We start from the raw sequence: 23,953 nt of genomic DNA, 5'->3' as shown, positions 1-23,953 counted from the left end.
AGTTATCTTCTACCTCAGGGTAAAATAAAGAGAGAACAAGAGGGCAAGAGAGAGAGAATGAAGACAGAAGAACATATTCCCTTATCCTTAAACAAAGTACTAGCTTAACAAAACATATTCTTATTTCAACAAACTTTTTGGTCAACAATTTCTTTTTAAAACTGAAAATCATGACTTTTTCAAACTAAATTACTGGGAGTAATTATTTTAAATACCAGTAATGGTATTTTGAAGTCCACTACAAATCATAATTGTAATGACAGAGCTGTCAAGATGGAACAGAATGCAATGCGAATCAAATACAGAGTTGATTGTGGCCAAGTTAAGTTAAATTTGGCTCATTTGGTGGCAATGGGCATTTCCAGATGGCAATTTAAGTGAAAGGTGGATTTTGAATAAGATATTATTTATTTTGCTGGACAATACAGTCTTACACATATGCATTCGGAACTAAGTACCACTGAGTTAAATAGGCCTTATACACAGGTTAATCAGCACAGGACTGCATCCTTGTTACTGGATGTAATGAAATTTCAATCCTTTATCATTTAGCAAAGAGCCACCAATAGGGCTATTTCCAAACACACTGACTATTGAAACTGCAGCACTTTTTGGGGGAGTGGTATATATAAATATTTGGCTAAATATAATACAGGTAGTCCTTGACTTATGACCATTCATTTAGCAACCGTTTAAAGTTACGATGGCACTGAAAAAAGCAGCTTACAGTCCTTGCATTTACTACCATCGCAGTGTCCTCACTGTCACATGATCAAAATTTGGGTGCTTGCCCATTGGTATTTACAATGTTTGCAACATCCTGGGGTCACATGATTGCCATTTGCAACCTTCCCAGCTGGCTTCTGACAAGCAAAATCAATGGGGAACCTCGTAATTCATTTAACGACCACATGATTCACTTAATGACCACCACAAAAAAGTCATAAAATTGGATATGGTCACATGATGCCCCGCTTAACGACTGCACCACTTAACAATGAATTTTCCAGTTCCTGTTCTGCTAGTAAGTCAAGGACTACCTGTAAGTGCTTCATATAGTTTGAGATTAGTTTGCTGTTATTTTTACATTTCAGTTTTTGATTGCTTTTTTATTGTATTTCAAATATTTTGGTTGTTTTAATGCTTGACATTGTAGAATGAAACACAGATCAAACTACTTTTAATAAATAAATAAATAAATAAATAAATAAATAAATAAATCTGGCAATGCTGCTCTTCCAGTGGTCCGTTTGTAAAGATGTTGGAAGTAGTGTGCTGAATAATTATTCTGGATATTTGAAGTTAATCTGGGATCAACAGAATTCAAAGGAACCTGATTTTTTTTTTAATATAATTTTATTAAGAATTTTAATTACAACAGCAAAAACTAATACAAATTAAACTTAGAGTAATAGAGGAGAATGGGAAAAAAGAATAAAAAGTGCAGGAAAAAAGAAAAAGGAAAGAGAAAAAGGAAAGAGAGAATATAATAAAAAAAGAAAATATATAAAGAAGTAACTTCCAACCTTCATCACAATAAGTATAAAAAAATTTAATAACTTTTCACCCCCTATAAGGTTAAACAGATATCTCCTCATCCCATGTTCCATCTCTTTTCTATGAGCAAATCCATGAAATGTCAACTTTTCAAGCCTGGTGTCAGCAAAAAGTCCATAAAGGGTTGCCAGAACATTGCAAAAAATGTCTTATATTAATCTTGATCAAATAAACCAATTTTATATTCCTTTCTTTTACTTCTAAGAGCCTTAATCTTTAATTCAATCAAATATTGTCGTAGGATTTGATTTCTCTGCTGTTCTTGTTCATCCAATTGCACAGATTTCTTCAAGGCCTTGAAGAAGAAAAAAGAAACCTCTTTTGTAGATCCAATGAGAAAACATTTTCCAGGTCATTCTCTTGGTTTATCATTTGTATTTCCCTTTTAATTTGTATAACCTCAGCCAGTTTCTCTTGTATATCCAGTAAAGCGTCCTTTCCAAATCCTTCTCTTGGCCTGTCATTTGTAGTTCTGTACTTTCTCTATCTTTTGAGATAAAATTTGTTCCGTCATTCCTTCAGTAACATCTTTTAGACACAGTCTATCCATAGAAGCAGATATCATTACTGACAGTGTTGATATTGTAGTTACTAATTTTCTGGTTCCATTCTTCAAATATCTCCTTTAATATATCCAATGTTATAATGTTTTGTATCATTTTGTAAATCCCAGTATTAACTGACATCAGCCTTTGTATTTTTTTCCCTTCTGCTTAAAATCTTTAATCGCCTCTAGTGTCCAGTTTCTAAAAGCATTACTTATCTTTTGTTTTGACTTGCAGTTGCCAGGTTAACCAAAATAAGTCTATTTCCCATGAGATTATTTTTTATAGTTAATTTCAAAATCTTACAGTAAAAGTCAATATTCCAAATTTATCTGGACCCTTAATCTGTTTATAATTTTTTAGACCAAAATCTTATTTAGCTTTTTGCTGTTTATTTCAAATTCTTTAAGTTCTTCAGCTTGTAATTAATTTTTCTTTTGTTCAGAGTTGAAGATAAACTCACCTGATGACGACTTGTTAAACCTGCCTTTCCAAAGGTCTCTAGTAGCTTTAGAATAGTTAATAGGCAATTTCCAAAAGTGATTAGAAAGTGAGATTTGCGAACTTAGTGTCCTTTAAAAGTCTCTGCTGTGGTTGCAGCAAGATGACTGATCCCATCATCTCCTGGCACTCAAACCCACAGAAAACTGGTGTCCTGAGGTCTCCTCACGAGGAGCAGCCATCCAGAACACATTTCCTATCCTCTCCTTATCTGGAAAGGGTCCAAGGGACCGGTCTACTCACTGGTTCCTTGATCTTTGCTGCGGTTGTTGGCTCTGCTTTTGCAGAGCTGTTTTCAGTTTGCCATACCTCCCTCAGAAGCCATTTCAGTGTATTTATTAATATTAATTTCTTAACAAGTTTCAGTTCTCCAGTAAATCATCTGACTTTAATACAGCTAAAAATATCCTAAAATCAGCATGGCATTGCAACTATAAAATCAAGTCCACTGTCTATACAACTGATTGACCACACAGTTGTAACAGTATTCCTTTTTATTAACCCAGTGTTAATAAATTTCAGGGTAAGACACAACAAAAATTTCCATAAAGTTATTTTGACAGTGATCTCCCAGGTATTCTCCTCACTTTACTTAGGAAAGATGTGCAGCAGTTATCCTAGTAAAACCACATTAAGTGTAGTAAGTTATTTCTAAACAGGAAAATGAACCAATTAGTAATGAAGTAGAGTATTAGAAAAAGCAACCCTCCTAATCCTCTAAAAAGTGGAGGCTTCAGGCAGAATAACATCCCCCTTTTAAAGGAGGCATGAAATAAGTGAAATTATGTTACTGGTTATACTTTTCTGTTGTTAATTGTTAAGCTGCTTAGAGTCTTTGGTAATGCAGTGGTGAAGAGAGAAGAGAGGAGAGGAGAGGAGAGGAGAGGAGAGGAGAGGAGAGGAGAGGAGAGGAGAGGAGATAAACTGGAGCCGTGTCGAACTTCCTATTTGGCTAGGAGGTCCAAACACACAAGATTCAGCCACTATAAATATCATTAACGCTATGTAGGAGAGAGTCATGACTTCAAGATGGGACTGGCTTCACCCTTTGTCTCAATTGAGCAAATCAGTTCAATATTTACACTAAGTGTTTTGTACACAGTGCTATTCTGCAAAAATATACCCACATCTGCGGGCACTTCCATGCTAGCCATACTATGTGGAATCACCAGGCCTTATTCACATATATTTCATGGTGGGCTAAGGGAAGTAGCTATTACCTTTGGGTGAGCAAAGGCATTTCAATCTAGCTACCACAGCAATGTCTCACCAGTTCTATGGTGCCCTCTATAGTTGCAAAGACTAGACTTTAAACAGTGGGAGAGTGTAGTTGCTATATTGCCAGGGTACGTTTTCAAACCTGCTCTTGCATTGGTCTTTTCCAGAATTCTGAGATTCAGAAAGGTTGTTGCAGCACAATAGCTCTCTAGGATTTGGACAAGAAATTATAATATATAGAAGTACCGACAACTGCAATGGAGTTCTGCTTTTTTATTTTAATAATTTATTTTCAAATTACCTTAACTCTCAGAATAGCAAATATGTGAATATGAGAACACTAATGTTACCATCTTCAGTCAGTTGATAAGATTGGTACATAAATGTAAATACATGCGCTTAATTATGAAACAGTGCAAATTTGTCTTCAGTATCGGCCCTGGCAAGACGATAGTTGAATCGTGCCAAAAATAAAAAGTACAAGAGGAGTTTGGCTTAAGATTATTTAATCGGCTTGCATTATGGCTTCCAGTGAACAATGTACTTATGCAGAGAAAGCTTGCAGATCTAAGCAACAGTGTTCGTCCATTAAGCAACACTTGTATGAATGGAAGAGTCCAAAAAAACTTAAATTAAACATACCTATTGAAAATCTTTTTAGCCATTTAATTTAAGTAAACAGATCTAGTTGTTCTAGCAATACTGAATAGCCTTTAAAAGCCTTTATTATTGTTTCATACACATCCTCTATGTCAAAATGGCACTTGGACCTTTCTTGTGTTTTAGTTTTACATGAACTAAAGTAGCTGAAGAAATGCCTCTTCGGTGCGTTCCTACCTGTCCCTGAAGCTCATCTCTGGGAGAAGCTGCTCTGAAAAACCTTCCAGGCTGGCTTTTCAGTGGCAGCTCCTAGTTGTGGAATTTCCTCCCCACTGGCATACTCCTAGCACTGATTTTATTGTCTTTTTTTCTGGGAGGCAAAGGTGAGTTAATTCTCTCAGTTCTTTTAATATCTATCTATCTATCTATCTATCTATCTATCTATCTATCTATCTATCTATCTATCTATCTATCTGTCTGTCTGTCTGTCTGTCTGTCTACGCACTCAATCGTTACCGATTCTGTGGCAACTGCCTGGACGAGTCCCTGTAGTTTTCAAGGCAAGGTGTTTCGGAAGTGGTTTGTCTCCTTCCTAGAGCAGATTTTAAAGGTTTATGTTTTTAAGTACTCTGGCAGCTGCTTTCATTATGTATTGTATATGTATATACTTATTTATTTGTACTTACTTATTTACTTACTTGCTTACTGGAACTTATATACCATTCCAATCCATATAATGTGTTTATTTTATTGTGCATTTAATTATTACTCCAACATTTTATCAGTGATTTTAGTGTAGTGCAATTTTTACCAAGGAAGATTTGATCTGAAGGGCAACATTCAAAGTTTAAAAATAATGAACTAAGAAATGTCCTTAATATGCTATCTTCACATGTATAGGGCCTGGTTACTTGAGGGACTACCTGTCTCCAGTTATTTCTGCCTGTCCAGTGTCCTCCATTAAATGTTGTCATCTCCTGGGACTGAGGAAGTGTGCCTTCTCTGTCACAGCCCCTGCCCTCTAGAACAGCATGGCCCTGGAGGTATGTATGGCTCCCACCCTCCTTGGTTTCCAGAAGTCCTTTAAGACCTGGCTCTGTTCCCAGGCCTGGGGTTAAGGTGTCTCTGGAGCCCCTGTCAAGCCTTTTTTTTTTAATGTTGTGAATGCCGTTTTAGTCCAGGCAGTCATATTGTTTTAGTTGTGTTTTTAACTTTTGTACTGCATATATTGTAAGCCGCTCAGAGTCCTTCTGGAGTTTGGTAGCCTTAACAAATCAAATAAACAAGCAAACAAATAAATAACATATATTTTAAGGACAGAAATACCTTACATGGGTATTGATTCATATCAAGAACCCAAAACAAAAAGACAAAAATGGCAGCTGGGGCAGGATGTTTATCCTTTCACAAAATATCTATCATGTGGGAGATATGCCTTCTCAGCAAGTGATGGATTTCTAAATAAATCACTGGGTTTCTGCCTCCAATCTTTTTGTTTCCTGAAAATGCCTTGAGGCTGATTTCAAAATAAGGTTTATGTGGGAGTTTGGTGCTTTGCTTTGCAACATGTCAGTTTCCTCTTTTTTTAGGAAAAAAAAGTGTCAAATCAAGTCCCCAGTAAGCCTTTCAGTTTTCTGCAGAAGCTACAGCGGGAGAAGTTTGGAAGTTTGTGCCAGATTTATATAAGATAGGCCACATCAACAACAAAGATGGATTTGAACAAATGTCCCAGGACTGATAAACAAAAAGAAAATCAAGCCACATGGGGTGCTGACTGATCAGCATTGATACTAGGGCACAATTAGACTCGTAATTACAGAGCCTGATAGAATCATGAGCTTGCTTAACCTTTTTAGAAAGCATAGCACTTTTCCATTGGGTTTTTGTTGGAACTGGATTCAATACTGTTTTAACTTTTTAAAAGATACACTGAAACATTCCTCAGCGAAAGGCAGTACAGGTAGTTCCCAGTTTAGGAACAAGTTCCGTTCCCAAGGCCTGTCCTTATGTCGAATTTGTATGTAAGCTGGAATAGTATTATTGTATAATACTGTATAAGTAGTATTATGTAATAAACTCGAACCATTGTATATTTAACTTGAATTTTGCTACAGTAGGCTCCGTTCTTAACTATAGGTCATCTGTAAACCGTGTGTTCTTAACCCAGGGACTACCTGTATTTAAATTTAGTAAACAAATCCTTTGAGGTACATCATTTTAATATCCACTGTATAGAATGAAGGCTAAGTGACAGTGACTTTACCAAATCCATTCCACAAGATTATGACTTGACAGGAATTTATTAGTGATAGTAGTAATATTAGTAATTTTTTATTTAGTGAGCACTTATATCTAAGAATAGAACAGTAATCTGTTCAGACACATAGCAGATAAGATGTTTGAACCAAAGGATGCTATACTGACTCTGTATAATCAAAAACCTGCAACTATCCTGAATGAAGAAGCAATGGAATTGTGAGCATTAAAATATATGACAGTCTCACACACACACACACACACAGAAATTGGCTTAGTTATGTGCACCATAACATGCTTGCATGCATTGCTATGACATAAAAGATATGATGGTATAGCAAATCTAATTTTCTGAGATGTGGTTTGAAATGTGACATCAATCATGAAAAAGCTCCTAGTGTCTACTAAGACATGATTCCTACATAGAGTTACTTTATTTATATAGTATAGCAGAAATATCCCACTGAGAACACTCATGCCGGTGCATTTTCAAGATTAAGTGCAAAAACTTAAGATGTGACTAGAGGCAAGAATCTTGGTTAACTGTGGCCCATATATTGAACTGAATACCAGTATTTTAACACTGTGTCCCTGAGTAGATAGAGATGTGAATGCCGTTCTAGATAAGGTGCCTACCAACGTCTCATTCATCAGACAAGAGCCAGGGCTGCACTCTCCTAGTTGGCCCACTGACGAGAGCCAGCGCTGCATTGCTCGCGCTGCTCTCCTGCCAATTTGGCCCGCTGGTTGACCCGGGGCAGAGCTTCCCAGGCATCCAGAACGCTTCCAAGCGCCTTCCAGGAGCAATGCCTTCTTTCGCTCCGGAAATATCGGATGCTCCTAATGCGAGAGTGTGACAACTCCACGATGGGCGCATTCTTTTTGGGGCAGGCGTCACACAAGAGGGTGCATTCCTGACGCGCCTCCACATTCCAGAAGTGGCCGCGGTCGAAGCGCGGCGGCTATTTCGCCGCCTCGAGGGCTTCTCGTCGGACCTCGGGACCGGGGGCGTCTCCTTCCCTCCCCTGCCGTTTCCAGGAATCGTTCCCAGGCACGCACTCCTACCTTGGTACGCGAGGCTGAAGCGCGAGCCCACCGCCAGCAGAACTGCCAAGCAAACTGGAGCGCCCCTCATGGTCCTCGGCGACTGAGAAGTCGGGCCCCTGCTCCAAGGCTCGCCGGAGTGAAAGGCGGGAGCTGTGGGGCGGGGGAGGGACGGAGACCTTCGCCAAGCAAGCCGTGGGGCGCCCTGTAGAAACTCCTCCCCTGCGTTCTTTTCCCGCCGGCGAAGCGCACTGAAGCTTCCCCTGAACCCTCCCTTTTCGCCCCTCACCCCCACCCCAGGATAGAGCTGCAGGAAGATTGAGGACGGACGCCGTAGGGTGCCTTCCGAGGGTACGCGCAGCCCTGCTTCCAGCCCGCTCTGCCAGAGGGGTATCGCCTGTCCGCACATTCTGGCAGTGTCGCCGTTTTTTCCGATCTCAAAGAAGGCTTTAATAAAACCTTCACCACGCAATTCCAAATACACTTTTTTTCTCCTCTCTCTTGCTGACTCTTTAATTTCTGAAGAGAGGCGGTAGAGGAAATGGTTGGAAAGCGCTGGAGACCTCCATGAAGTTGGTGGGAAGCAGAAACTCCTTCTGCCCCGGCCCAAAGCAGCCTGCCTCGGTTCTCCTCCCCCGCCAACCCTTCCAGCCCTCCGCGGTCACACGCTGGCCAGACAACAGGGAGACTGCAAACCCAACGTCTGTCTGCTTCTGACAGACTTGGGACCACTGCAGAATATTTATTTTTAAATCCCTGCCTATTGTCTTTCCAGTAAGGTGCACATTCCAGTGCTGTGGCTGAAAAGGACAGAGCACTATCTAGAATGTTCACAAGAAGAAAATTTGACAGGACAGTGAGCTTCTCACTAGCACCTTTACTGGGGAGCAACACTGGAAGCATACTTTTAGCCTCCAGAGTATCTGAGTGGCCATTGTAAGAAAGAGTGTGCTGATCAGATATGCCAGGGGAGAAAAACCAGGTCCAGTTCATTTGCCTTGGGAGGCTAGATGATGTCTAGATGAGGGTTGTCCTATCCCTTGGCAAAAGCCACTCAGTCATGTATTCATTCACCAGACTGGAAATTTCAAATTGTGGGAGGAGGGGGAACCATATAAATTGTTTAAATACATAAATAAAATAAAAAATCCCTGCACAGAGGGAGGAGGGAGCCAGCATTTCTAGCTTCATATTGCACTAAATCCTTGTTTGACAGCTTCCTTCTATGCCTTGAACAGATGAAGCCATCAGGCAGGGCAGCGTTACCACCTTGTCTGCAGAGAATGAATCAACCTCTTGAGAAGATGCAGCCATATGTGAAAACACTCTTGCTGGGGTATTTGCAAGTGTGGCTTATACAAATCAGGGCAACGCAGTGAGACAGATTTGAATGGAAAAAGCCCAAAACAGATTGCATCCAAGACTGTACAATAATGGAATCCTGTGCTTTGGATCATTGGCTTCAAAGGCTTATACCAGCATTCTGTTCTAAATTTCCAGATTCCAAAGGCAACCAAACCAGTGTTACTGTACAGTGATCCAACCATGATGGAACAGAGATCAAAACTGAGTTGGAGCTCAAGTCAATGTAATACCAAGAGTGAAAGTACTTTCACTGGGCTATAGAAACCAGTACTTACACATAACTCTAAAGTAATAACCATTACTTTAGTAAGAATATACTAAATTATCTTAACTAGGTTTACTGTTTGCAAATATTGCTTTTGGAGGTAAGACAATCCAAAGAATAAGCACTTTTATTAGTTATTCTTCTGCCTATTTCTAGCCAAAAGAGTATTTACAATACGCACATACAGTTGTACCCTTTTAGGAAAAAAAGTCTCAGTCTTTATTCCAACTTCTGATGTACAAAAATATATTTTATTAAAATCACTTAAAGTTAAGGCCACAACACATCAATAAGACTGTGTTACTCATTTTGTTGCAGTAGCTAAAATTATGAATACAAATAAATATGGGAAGGTTGGTCCAAGTTAATGTAGATCAGTCCCAAAATGCTAAATTTTACAAAAAATATATATATACTGTAATCATTACATAGATGCCATTATTGTTTCCATGTATAAATTGCAGTATCTGCTTGTAAGACATCAGGTATATACAAGCCTTATACATTCATTACTAAAGAACTATACATGTAGAGGATGACTTTCTGTTCTGATATGTTGATGGTGATCCCCTTTGATTCTTCCCAGTATGGTTCTGGTTTTCATCTTTACTCTTTTCAGTAGATACACTGGCTTGATTTCCTGTATCCTGTTCACCTTGAGGTAGCTTTTCAAGTTTGCTTTCCTCACAGCTATGTGCATTTTTCTGCTTCACAGACCTTCGTTTAAAAAAAGAAAACTAAAACACATAAAGAAAACAACAATGCATATAATTATAAACAATCCTGAAAACAAATGAATAACAAAGAAATACTATTATAAAATGGTTAAAAAGAAGGGAGCCTGAAGACTTTATTCATAATATCTTGAAATAGTATGAATCAAGAATATATATTTGCAGTTCAGATCATGCATTCTAAAGAACATCCCACTGAATTCCAAGGGTTTACTTCCAAATAAATTTGCATTATATTTCAGACTTTAGCCATTTAACTACTGAAGCCAGCAGAAGTAGGATAAAGGAGTAAAGTTCCCAATGAATTATTGTAACAAAGTGTTATGCAACCACATTATAATTGGTAACAGATGTTTGTTTACAACATTCAAGTAGACTGCAGAGTATTATGCTCACAACATAAACAGAATTATGTCAACAGGAACTTACTTTGCTTTCGAACTAAAACATTTTGTTTGTAGCTCTTTTGATTGTCAAACTATCCTATCCATTGTTTTCTAATTTGGCTAAATTCCTTAATTTCCTTCCATCCAAAAAGCACAAGTCAGAAAGTAATTTGGCTATGCACATCTTGAATGTTTTGTAAAAATTTGTGAAAGGGCCAAGAAAATTCACATATGATATAACCAGATCACATTGTTCATTTAACTTTTTCAAACATGCATGAACATAACACACATTTGCCATACTGTATTACTTTAGACAATATGGAACTGATTGCATATTTCAATATTCCATGTTTTTTTTAAAAAAAACTTTTGGAGCTGGAAAATTAACACATTATTGAGAAAGCTGGGCTAAAAAATTTGAGTAGAGTTAAATGACATTTTTCTGCTAATAGAAGCAGAAATCAGAGGGGAAAGGTCTTATTCAAATGCATAGCTCTCCCATCTCTGCAGTCTGAACATAAATAGCATTGCAAAAGTATCACAGTATTTCCTTTTGTCTCCCTCTTATACTAAAGAGGCTCAAGATGGGGCAATTTGGAGTTTTCTTCTCAGGCTTTCCTGTTTTCTCAGGCTAAGCTCAAGTTTTGAGCTTAGGTTGCTGCATATTTTCTTCAAGACCATCTCTGTAATTCTCTACAGAAAGCTTCTCATGCATCCACTTGAATGTACATTAGCTTCTACATCACTTAGGACCCTGCATTATCAGGGTCCTCACTCATAGAAGTAATCTGGCTTCATTTTTGCATGCATTTCACTTGAACCTCTGAAAATCTGGAGCACTTAATATTGTCTGAGTGATGTTAATGGAGTGGCAGTGCTGGACTTAACTGGAGCACTCAGCTATTAAGCATTCTATATAGCTAACACCAAAAATGGGCTATTGCTTCTGCATAGCTGAAATGATTCCAGGTTAATAAAAAATAGCAAGGAGACTAACCACATTTAACAACATTGTGTGTTCAAATGCAAATTAGCATGGTAAACAATTAACAATTTTCTATTGAAATTAAATCTAGTAGATCGCAACACAAAAACATTTAATTATATGAAATATACAAATGAAATTGGATAGATAGGTCATTACACAGCTCCAAGTATGCATGTCAAGTATGGAATAATAATTTTCCTTTTTGATATTGTTGCAAATGATATTTTAGTGTTTTTACCCTTTTTGCCTTATCTAGTAGTCTTCCAGATGTTCTGTCTTGATTGTCTGTAATTGCTTGTGAAGAATTATTCTCTGTATGAATCTCAGGATTCTCACATGCTAAAAATAATACAATACATCAGTCACCATTTTAGAGTATCTTTAAGTTGTTTCAGTCACAACCTTCAAGTGGTGAACCACTCAGCTAATTAGGTATTTAATAAAGCACAAATTGTATAGCCCAACCTGAAGAATGTTTGTTTTATTAAATGGATGACTATTTTTAGTCTACTAGTTTTGTTTTGTTTTTCATTTGGATACCAGATGCTTATGACAAAGGGGTGTTATATTGGTGGGCATATAAAATATTTGCCTAAAAATTTAGAAGCAACAGATGACAGGGAATACCTACAAAAAAGAGAGAAAACTGCAGATAGCCTTTCCAGTAGGGTCCTGAACCATCTTTTAGCAAGGCATCAACCAGGTATATCTGAAACTTTCCCTTCTGCATGCAGTTGCCGTCACTGTATCAGAAAATGTGTGACAGACAGCTATGCTGCTAAACTGGAACAGCAGAAGCTTTCACAGAAGAGGCTGCCATAACCATTATCAACCTAGAAAGAGCCATGAATACTTATAGAAACAGAAACTTTGAACAGAATACTTCTAGAAACAATGCCCTTTGAATAGAACTAATCAATATTTCTACAAACGGAAGAATGAGAATTAAAAAGAGAAAAGTGAATTGTCTCCCACCTTGTTTAACTGGGTCATTATCTGGAACAGGTTTATCTTTCTAAAAGAAAAAACAAGCAAAACATCTCCAAGAATTTGTAAAATTGTTTTTTATTACATATAAGTACATAAACATATCTACCACACTATTCCCCTCTCAGCTTAAAGCTGCACTGCACTTGCCTATTTTGCTGATTGTCATCTTTTGTATCTTTCACTCAGAATTCTGTTAAGTCCCAAGCATGCTTATCAAACTATTTCTTGTACAGTTTTTGCATTCACTTTTGCTACCTATCGCTTTGTAAAGGGAAATATTAACAGCATTCTTTCAGCCTTCAGACATAGATACAATTTTCACACATTAAGTAAGTTACACAGTACTCCATCAGCAAGCCACACCTGTATTTAACATTTCTCCAGTTACACCATTTACACCTGCAGTTATGAGCTCTTCTTCATAAACTTCTTCTTGGATGTTAACTTTTATAGCATTTGTCTTCACTTTCTCTTCGACATATCACAATCATTCCCATGCAAATCTCTACATATTTATTATTGTCCACTATCACAAAATAAATAAAAATGAGGTGGGGGGACAGCCAAGGAACCCATCACCCAACCCACAATTGATAGAAGTTAGTTAATAAACTAAAACTTTTATACAATTTAATAATAAGCAAGTGTTCCAGATTTTTAAATAAAATTGCCAGATTTCACCATTTGTTTCCTAATTATACAGGCTCTAAAACAAAATTTGGCAACTATTATTATTATAAGGAATGTGCAAGGAAAAGTGAAATGTAATATTTATCTCTAAAATCCTCCTTCCAGCATTCTCTCACTTCAGCTTCATCCCAAATAATTTCATCACTTTTAATTCCATTAACTATGTTAAAGCTTCTCCCAGTTCTAAAATATGTTTTAATTTAACTGGTTTTACTAAACATAAATATATATTGTACAACTGATTTATATATATAATATGGTTAATTATTGCTACAGTATTAAACTGGTCTCTGAATAGTGAAAAATATCTATAACAGTGTTTCTCAACCTTAGCATTTTAAGATGTGTGGACTTCAACTCCCATAATTCCTTAGCCAGCCATGGGAGTTGGGAGTTCAACTCTGGGAGTTGAAGCCCACACATCTTAAAGCTGCCAAGGTTGAGAAACACTGATCTATAGTGAAGAATATAATCAAATAGATGAAAACAGAGAAGGATAAAAGCTTGGCTTCAAGTTCCCCACCATATCTTCTATCTTATAACCTAATACATGTCTACCTCTGATTTTTGGTCATCCAATTCTACCATCACTATTACTGATCCTTATTCAAGTTGAGCTTGACATCTGGTGATTACAAGAATATTGTGTCCTTGATAGCAATACAAAATTAGTCTGTGACCACTTTCTTCCACAATTTATTTCTTTTTTTTACTTTTCCATGCTAGACTACTGACCTGATATATCCTGCTGGTTACCCATCCAGGTACTAACTAGGCCTCACCTTATGTAGCTTTTCTGAGATCAGTCAAGATCAGCTAGATCCTGCCACCAGTTCTGACCTGCAAGACTTATTAGCGAAAACTCACTAGAAACCCAACCTCCCCAAAATCCAAATCAGAAATTTTCAGCCTCACCAAATTTGGAGAAGCCACAAATGGAGTGCTGGGCAGTTTGCATGCAGCTCACAGGTATGATTTTTCTATCACTGCTCAAAATGTTAAGATACTCGATGGGACACTGATGATGTTAACATATATACATAAAAGTAGAAAAATCTACAACAGTTTTCTTGAACAATTTGCTCTAAGATAACAGTACAAATATGATTAACAATACGGGTCATGAGCCCTTCCTTCCCTTTTCTTTTCTTTTCTTTTCTTTTCTGGGATCTTTTCTGGGATTTGAGGCAACTGAATCAGCTGGACCAAGTCTATGTTCCAACGATAACAGGAGAATGCTTTCTGCAGCAGGATATGATGAATGAATGAGTGCCCAGAGGGGAGACTGCATTCAAGTGTTGGAAAGCAGGAAAAAAGAAGGCTGCGTGCAAGAAAGGAGGAAAGCAAGAAGCACCAAGGCAGCTTAGTGCAAGAGTCAGCTGGAGGCATGGAAAAAGTGGGCACTGAATTGAGTGCATGAGCAGCTGAAAGCTGAGTGGAGCAGCAGAGCTCTGTAGCCAAACCAGTTTGAGAAATGCCAATAGGCAGCTGGTAACAAACCTTTCTCCTCCCAACCAAAGACTGATAGACTGAGGGATGATAATAATAACAAAGACAACCAGTACTTTGCTGAAAATCCTATGCTGTAACATAGTCAGCCAAACCTAGGTGGCTAAACATTGGCTAAAGAGTGGCTAGAACTCAGGCTGAAGAGTTTCTCCACAATCCACAAGTAGGAGAGCAGCCAAAACCAGGGATAGCTAAGCTTGGTAATTTATACAGTGTTGGAAATTCAAGCCTGCCTGTAAAAGGTAAGAGGGAAGAAAAAAAGGAGTTTATGGAAACCCATAAATCTGTAAATAAGAAATCCTTAAGAATTAGATTCATACTGAAATTCACACTGAATTGTTATTTTTGTATAATATTTTCTCCTGCAGTAAAAAGAGAAAAAACACCCTACACTGCAGTCTATATTATTCCTCCAAAAAGCTGTTATAATTCCAAAGAAATTCAGCGCTGAAAATGAACAAAATGTTTACCTCTGTTGTTTCCATATTTGTAAGATTCTTTTCCTCATTTTCACATAATATACTGCTTTGTTCCTCCTCATCAAGTGCGTGATCATCATAATATTCTGTTGCATCTTGTTCCTTCTCTTTTTCTTTTTCACCATCTTTGTTTTCAACACAGTCTTTTACATTTTCATCATCACTGCTAGCACAAGTCTCTTCTTCATCAGATGTTTTTTGATCCTTTGATATGAAGACAGACATTTTATTGCTAAGTTTATGAATCAAAGCTTCTTATTTCCACATCAAACTTTCACACTGGTCAGACACTGAAAAATAGAATTTCACCATTTAAAGAATTTTTAGAAAGAGATCATAAAAGCGTCATCTACCAAAAAAAAAAGGGGGGGGGATCGGCAGAAGATAGTTCTACAGTGTAACTAACATTGCAGTGAATAATGAGATAGCATCTCATTCCCCAAAAGCTTAATCCAGAAAACAAACACACTGTTTACCTCTATTGTTTCTATACCCATCTGATTATTTTCTTCATTCTCAAAAGAGTTACTGCTCTTTCCCTGATCTTCAGGAGCCTGATCAGTGTTAAATTGTTTTTGTTGATGCTCCTCTTCTTCTTCTTCCTCTTCTTCTACTTCTTCAGTATTATAACTACGACTTCTGTCTTCCTCATCAGATGTTTGTTGATCCTGATGTTTTTTGAAGACAGATATTATGTGTACATCAGAATGAATGAAAACTTTCTATCATTATATTACAGATTATTTTATGCAGGCCAGATAATGTAATTCACACTTCACCATTTAAAGATATTTAAAGACCAGAACAGTTTCAATTATAAAGAAATTCTGGGAATTTCTGAACAGTTGAACTAAAAACTGGCAAAGCCAATGACCTCAAAAGAAAATAAATGAATTCTGGCCCAGAATGCAAATTACTATATCACAGTCCATTACTTCTAAATATCTCATTTTGCAATAATGATTCTGAACTTCATTAAAATGTTGAGAATGTAGCAAACATAAAAAATCATTTCTATTTTTAAATTATGCAAGTCATAAATTAAGCTCATTTGAGAGCCAGTATGGTATAGTGGTTAAGGTGCTGAACTAGGAATGAGGAGGCACAGGTTCTAACCCTCTCTTAGGCATAGAGGCCACTTGGATGACTTTGAGCTAGTCAGCACCCCTTAGCTAGTCAGCACCCCTTAGCGTCAGGCTCTGCAACAAGTCACTCTTATGACATTATGATGATCGTGCCCTTGATGAGGACCACTCTTCTCATCATGCATTGATAATTTCACCATAAGAGCTAGGGGACTGCAGTGCAAAAATAAGCAGGCCCTGCAATCACAATGGAAGAAGGAGAAGGAGAAGATCTATTCAGTTAAGCTAATTTCTCATAAAAATTAGTAAGCACTGTAACCATACTAAATACTTTCAATTGCCATTACTGTATGATATGATATGACTTCAGTCTGAACAAATATCTTATTGAAAAGTATTTTTAAAGACATCTATGGAAAGAAATCTTAAATTATAAGAAGTCTAACAAACTTTGCATTTATAAAATTATGTCTGGTATTCATAACAATTCTGTGGAAATTAAGTCCAAAGCAGGAGCAGCAGAAAAAAAAATCATGGATTTAATTGGAAATACAATTTCCTATGATAGAGAAAATCCAGATTGGTATAAGTTCATAAGTGTTCTTCTCCATATTGTAATAGAAATATTAAAAAATTGTTTCAAAAACAGAATTTCAATTTATGTTGATACTTATTTAAAACTGGTGTTTCACTGAGATAAAATGCTATACTAATTATTCAAACAGCTTATTTTACATTGAGAGAACTAAAACAGGTGTTTTATATATGCAATTATTATATGACATTTTTCCAATCTTTTATAAATTTTATAAATTGCCAATAAGAAAGCACCATTTATTCTACTTCTGAATACACCAATTTCCCCCAAACAATCAGTTATGACTGTATTATGTAATTTTTCCCATTATTTTACTAAAGACAACAGCATTAATTAACATGAAGAAATGTTTTAACAGATAACTATATTTTGCAAAACAGATGTGTCTTAGTTGCAATATGTAATATATAAAGAAAAATTATCCCAGCTGTTTATCTGCTAGAGAATAACAAAATAATATAACAATTATAAATCAAGAGTTCTAAGTCAATGGACATTATATCTTCACTTTTTCCCCCTACCCCTGGTGAGCATTAAATCTTTGACCTCAAATTGTAAAAAGGCCTCCTTTTGGGTTGCTATCAGCTTCTCCAATTTCTACTACTTCTCCAGATTCCATAGTCATGGAAAATTAGAAAATGCTCATTACCTACATAAGGATGAATACCTAAAGTAACATCTACTTTATCATCCCCCCCTTTTTTGGGGGGGTACTGAGCATTTTAAATCCAATTTATGCTGAATCAAATGAAACATTTTCCCCCCCAAAAAGGAGGAGGAAGATAGAATATTTTATAAAAGATAGGAAAAGGATGTGGGAAAATATACACACTTCACTTTCTTAGATTAGAAGTACTTAGTTACCTTCTGACATGCCAGCAACTGGAGAGAAGTCTCAATTTTTGGCCACAGCAAACATCTCAAGTTGATCCATTAAGGGTAGAGGTAATGATCTTCTCTAGAACATTTCTTTAATTTAAGCATAAACTCAAAATCTCTCCTGCTCACTCACACACTTTCAACATCCCAGAATAGCTTTCTGTCCCTTGTAAGAGATGGTTTGTATGAAATCTTATTCAATTTACTTTCCATGTTGCCAGATGACAAAAGGCAAGATAATGTATGGATTATAACAAAGCAGAAAGGGAGCTTTTAAATACTATGATCTACTTTATGGATAGACATGAACATTAATATGATAGTACTGTATCTTAAATTTAATAAAGTTCCACCTTTATTTACTGTATTAATAAGCAAATAAAACTGGGGCCTGCTAATAGCTCATACTAAGCCTTATGTATCAGCTAAAACTCAAAGTTATTGAAAGATGCCACTATTTCTTTTATGCAGAAGAGACTCTGGTCTGAATGCAGAGCAGAACTTTGCTTGCTGTTTTATTATCAACAATTCTTACAAAATACTGAGAAAACAGAGGAATGAATCATTGTGGCCAATGTTCCTGATTTCATAGAGCAAATGAGGCTGTGCCTTAATATGAACAGTTATTTAACTATTATGCAAAAAGCATCAGTGCTGCAATTTATGCAAAAACTCTCTATCTCAAAGGTAGAAAAACTATAAACATAAAATGGCATACATCCTGGAAACATTTCCAATTATTACATTAAGACATGGTAAACTGAACATTTTTTAAGAGTGCTAATAAAAACAAAACAGAGATACAACTTGTTCTGTTTACAATGACTTCAGTTTATAACCAAGTATTCATAAGACTGAAGTACAAATATACCACTTTGCTTGGACCTGTTCCACTCACTAATAAAACCCAGTTTATATTTTTACTGGGATAATGCATCACAAAGTGACCTATCTTAATAGCAGAGTTTGGCCACATCATGGCAATTGCCAAAGCTGTATTTTACAATAGGTAAAATAACACTAGTTTTGGTAAATTGATGCATTTAGGTCTTAGAACACGGCCTGAGTTTGAAATTGAGTATATGTAAAATGAAGATGCCGATTTCAATAGAGGGCCAAAGTATACTTGCGCAATCTGCCTGTGCATATGATGTCTTCCCTGATTTCATAGTATGTGAAGGCAGGGGAGGGAAAACAATCCAATCTCCTACCATACTGTATTTTGTTACATCTGATCATTTTCTTCCTAGTATCATATTTTGGTGATATGATAAAACTGCTAAAAGCGGTGGATTATACAATATCCAGTGGAAGACATCTGTAAAAAATTGGATCTCAATCTCTCTTTCCATGTGAATAGATAAACAACTGCAGAACTACCATATCATTTCTAATGTGCTTTTACTGGACAATAAAAACAAAAACAAAAAAACAGTGAGCTAATAAAGATGCCCTGTTACTGCTGTATCAGTTTTGAATATAATAACCCTGCAGGGAAATGCAGTGTATTCAATGTACTTTTAATATTACATATTTGCCAAAGAATAACCAGATACTGTTAAAATAGAAAATCCATTTATTGCTACTTATCTACAGTTCTGAGAAAGAGCCAAAGGAATGTTGCTTAGAAGTTTTCCAGAACAATTGCATATGAAGATCCAACATATATTTATCAAGAAATTCAGAGTGTTAATCTTTCTACTGTAGTTTTATTGTTTAGAATCACAGAATGTAAAGTTTGGAAGGAACCATGGAAATTATCTAGTCCAACCACCGCCCAGAACAAGATTCCATTTCTATATCATACCTGGCAGATAGCTCTCCAGCCTCTGTTTGGATACTTTCATTTAAAGAGAGTCCACCACCCTCCATTCTTTTGCCAAACAGCCTTTGCTATTAGAGATTTTTTCTTGAAGTCTAACCAAAATGTACTTTCTTGTAATTTCAATCTACTGTTTCTTGTCCTATCTTCTGTGACAAGTCTTCTACATGACACCCATTCAGATTCTTGAAATCAGCTGTCATATCTCCCTGCAGCCGTCTCCATGGTAAACATACCCAACATCTCCAACTGTTCCTTCTGAATTTTTCCTTCTAGCCTCCTTGTCATCTTGGTTGCTCTCCTCTGTATACTGTATGCTCCAGTTTATCAATGTCGTTCTTAAAATACAGTGCCCAGAACAGGACACAATATTCTAGGTAAGCTCTGACAAATACAGGATAAAGAGGAACAATGACGTTTCTTGATAGTATTATTACTTCTTTTTCTTTCACACAGGTTTTGGTCATGATCTTAAGATACTGATGCAATCTTCTGATGATATGGTTTTACTTTTTCAGTATTTTATAATTTTATATTTATTAATTTTAGTATTTTATTGTGTGTATAAGTTTGAAAACATGTAAGTTTAAAAAGCTATATTAAAATGTGGTAAATAAGGAACAAATATATTCAGTATTTTTTCCCAGAGTCAATTGTTTTGCTGCTGCATAAATCTAACATGGATTGAAACTATGATGCTGAGGGATAATTTGGGCGGGGGGCGGGGAGGAAATTGGGAATGGAAATTTTCGGATACATTCTATTTTTCTTCTATACTCACATCTAAATTTCACATTACAAATGTATGTTTCCAAATTCAAATCCTTAGCAGAGGATTTTCTTCTCATATATTCTCAAGTAAAACCAAAATGAAATCCATAACAGCTATGTGTTTATAAGATAACAAAAAATTTTAAAGCATATCATAATTGTCATAAGGCACATCAAGTGTATTAAATTGACTGTACTGTTTTTTAACAAGATATTTTAACTTCCAAGGATTTCTAATTTGAATCTGTATGTCTACTGAATGCAAACACACAATGTGTGCCTAAATGATATTAAATGGTAAAGCAAATCTGAAGGGTACCCTCTCCAACCTGCCACTCTCCTGAAGGATTAGATTACTAAAACAACTCCCATCAAAAAAGGCTACACTTGGATTAGCTACTGTGTGTGAATTATGTAGGTTAACTAGCAACATCCATGCTACTCCTGTCACCTTGCAGGTTTTGACCCGCCCACTGTTGAGTGTAAGACATTTGGAGGCACCAACATGGGAAGGCTGTATTAGGGCACAGTGGCGATGAATGTAGTTGGTCAGATGCTTCAGAGAATTATGCAGCGAGGACACACTAGAAAGAGCATCAAGGAATCTGATCCTATATGGACTTGTTACCACTGTATTGCATCACCTTCCTATTTTATGATGAAGTGAAGGTAGGAAGCCTGCCCACAATTTACAAATTTATTCTGAGATATGGAAATTTATATGACAGCTATCAAACTTCCATATTAGTAATATTTAACTGGAATATCCAATTTTGGAAAATTGTAAAAGGTTAAACATACTTCTTATGACCTAGAAGTGAAGTTAATTCATCAGAAAATCTTGTTCTGTGTTTATTGGACTCTTCAAAGAATTTTTTTTATAAAGGATATTGGATTTTTTGTGTTGGCATTATAAGAAATTTGAGAGCTCTCTGATTCATACGATTTGGTAGTGTTTTTACACAGCTCCTTTTTGATTTCAAGTCATTAGATATGTTAGGGGAAAACGTAAGAGTTAAAGATGTAAATATGATGCTGAATTATACTCCAAAAATATGGAATTTGATATTTTATGAAGAACTCTGGTTCTAATGACATGGGATTTGGTGAGGAGATTTATCCTACATGGGTGGAAAGAAATTCACACTCCAGATGTTAAAGAGTAAATTCAACGGATGTGTTTTTTATCGATTTCTAAAACGTGTGTGTGTGTGTATACACACACATACATACACCCACACACATATTATAGATATACTGTACATATAGACATATACATATATACACATGTATGTATGTACACACACACACACACACATTCATGCATTCACACATACATTCATGTATATAGGCATTATACTATAGCTTTCTGAAAAAAATGTTCATGTAAAAATTATTTCTAGTCTCCAGGATTACTTTAGTGTCAAATAATGTGGTAAAACATTGTTCCAAAACTCTTGTGTATGTTGCAATCCATTCATTGCTTGTTTCAATGTTATTTTTTGCTTGAAGTTTTTAATTTTGCTGTTTGTATTTTGCTTTCTTCTTTTATTATTTTCTTTACATTTTTGACCTTTGGAGTTTTTGCCTACTTTTTCTTTCTCTTCATGCTCAACAATTTCCTCCTCCTCTTCCTCCCTTTGTTCTTCTTCCCCTTCATCAACTTCTGGTTCATCTTCTATCTCTTCTTCTTCATTGTCTCCCTCTTCCTTATCTTCTTCCTCTTCATCTCCCACACTTTCTTCTTCATCTACTTCTCTTTCAATTTCTCCCTCTTGTTCCTCTTGTCCTTCTTCCTCTCTTTCAGTCTCTTCCTGATCCTGTCCTTCAGGTTCCTCTTCCTCTGTGCCCTCCTCCTCCTCTATCAACATAGCATCACCACTTTCCTCCCCATCTTTACATTCCTCATAATTTTCCTCCTCACCGTTTTCCTCCTCCTCCTCTTCCTCCTCCTCTTCCTCCTCCTCTTCCTCCTCCTCCTCCTCTTCCCCGTTTTCTTTCTCATCTCCCATTTCTTCATCATCTTTTTTCTTCTCCATTTTTTTCATTTTGTCCTTCATCCAGTCATTCTTCTCATGTTCCTTTTCTTTGAGTTTTATGTTAATTTTCCCTTTTCCCATGATGTTAGGGTTTTTTTCTTTTTCAAGCTCATATACGTCTCTTCCTTCTATCTCTTGCAGTTTATTATCTGTGTCATCTTTCTTGCTTCTCTGAAAGTTCTCCTCTTCTTCCTCCTCCAGATTATGCTCATTTTCTGTTTCAGGTTGTAATTCATCATTTTTATTTTCTTCTTCATCACTGTTGGAGCCTATCATGGAATCCACCTTGCCTATACTAGCTTCATTTTCAACTTCCTCTTCTTCAGATTTTTCTTCACTATCATTTTCTTTTTCTTGTATTCCATGTCCCCTTTCAGTCTCTTCCACACTTACTTCATCTTCTTCATTGCCTTCCTCATTTTCTGGTTTCTCTTCTTCTTCCTGGGTATCCTCCTCTGATGTATCATCCACATTTTTCTTTTTATTTTGCATATTGTTAAAATTTAAATTTCTCTTTTCTTTATAATCAATTTGATCGCTTTTCCATTTATTGTTTCTGTCTTCTATACTTGTTTCTCTAGTTGTCATGTTTTCAGAATTAAATTGGTTTATCTGAAAAACATACACTGATGACTTATTCATAGTTTCCTGACCTGAAGAAGATGACATTCTTACTGCTATTTGTTCTGTAATTCTTTCTTTGTGATTATACTCTTTTTGTTTTTCACTGTTGTTTTTACCTTGTATATATTGATCAGGTTTAGCTTCTACTTTATTTTTCTGATAATCGCCATATTGTTTTTCCAGCTGATCATTACTAGAATGGCTACACGGCACTTCTTGCTGAATTGGTCTAGAATTTATTTTATCAGTATTTTTCTTTTTTGATACTTTAAATTCTTTTTTTACAGTTTGTTGAGTGTCAAACTTCAATGCAATAACAGAAAGTTGTTCAGATGTATTTTTTGAATACTTTTTACGAATCTTAACTTTCTGCACAAAAGCATCATAGCAACTTTTTTTTGTAGAGGAATCCTTTTCAAAACATTCAGAAGCCAAAGACTCCAAATGAGAAGATACTTTGCCAGATTCTAAGCCCTCCTGAAACTGGATATGATCAGATTCTTTCAACCCACCCTTACCATCAATGTTCAGTTTCATATTTTTATTTTTCTTCTAATCCATGTGAGAAGCAAGAAAAGAAAAAAGAAAGGAGAGCATTAAGAACAAATTAAGGGCAAATAAAAAGGCATCAGAACATGAAAAGGGTAGACAATCAAATAATGGAAAAGAGGTTTAAATATAGGAAAAGCAAAAGGTTAAAACAGTAGCAGCAACATCTAAAAAACCATAAACCAAGCTCCACTTTCCCAGTGCAGATCCCCTTACACTCTTTTCTTTGCTTCAGATTCCTATGCCTTAGAATAATAGGTTGAGTGTTAACACACCCAACATAACAGTGTAAATTAGGCTACAGGGACTATAATGGAATGGAGGATTTGATCTATCCTAGGGGCAAGAGAAGTGTTTTTGTGCAAACAGAAGTATTTTTTCAGCAAATCAAACACCTTTAGATCTATCACTATAATGCCACTGAAAAATGTGCATAATTTGTTTTCTGCAACAACT

General features: G+C 36.2%; 2 protein-coding genes across 3 annotated transcripts in view; both read right to left on the bottom strand.

Moving 5' to 3' along the window:
• Positions 1-8,178, bottom strand: part of SRPX (sushi repeat containing protein X-linked) — a 41,154-nt gene extending 32,976 nt beyond the window's left edge. Inside the window, exon 1 of one of the 2 annotated variants that reach the window (XM_007433248.3) lies at positions 7,743-8,178. In XM_007433248.3, coding sequence (XP_007433310.2) covers positions 7,743-8,130 — 388 coding nt within the window. In that variant the 5' untranslated portion in view covers positions 8,131-8,178. The remainder of the gene's footprint in view (positions 1-7,742) is intronic. The other variant, XM_007433250.3, reaches the window with a different exon arrangement.
• Positions 8,179-9,567: 1,389 nt separating this feature from the next.
• The window catches only part of RPGR (retinitis pigmentosa GTPase regulator), a 33,117-nt gene continuing 18,731 nt past the window's right edge, over positions 9,568-23,953 (bottom strand). The window contains exons 14-19 of the mRNA XM_088144782.1: positions 21,878-23,500; positions 15,607-15,777; positions 15,122-15,334; positions 12,438-12,477; positions 11,701-11,801; positions 9,568-10,088 (exon numbers count right to left, since the gene is read on the bottom strand). Of these exons, the coding sequence (XP_088000908.1) occupies positions 9,864-10,088; positions 11,701-11,801; positions 12,438-12,477; positions 15,122-15,334; positions 15,607-15,777; positions 21,878-23,500 (2,373 nt within the window). The 3' untranslated portion in view covers positions 9,568-9,863. The remainder of the gene's footprint in view (positions 10,089-11,700; positions 11,802-12,437; positions 12,478-15,121; positions 15,335-15,606; positions 15,778-21,877; positions 23,501-23,953) is intronic.

Source organism: Python bivittatus, unplaced genomic scaffold (assembly GCF_059951505.1).
Source record: "Python bivittatus isolate LINGU-HERP-01145 unplaced genomic scaffold, Pbiv_v1 ctg000350_np1212, whole genome shotgun sequence".
NCBI lineage: Eukaryota > Metazoa > Chordata > Lepidosauria > Squamata > Pythonidae > Python > Python bivittatus.
Note: the sequence above shows the minus strand (reverse complement) of the source record. Positions and strands in the feature narration are given on the sequence as shown.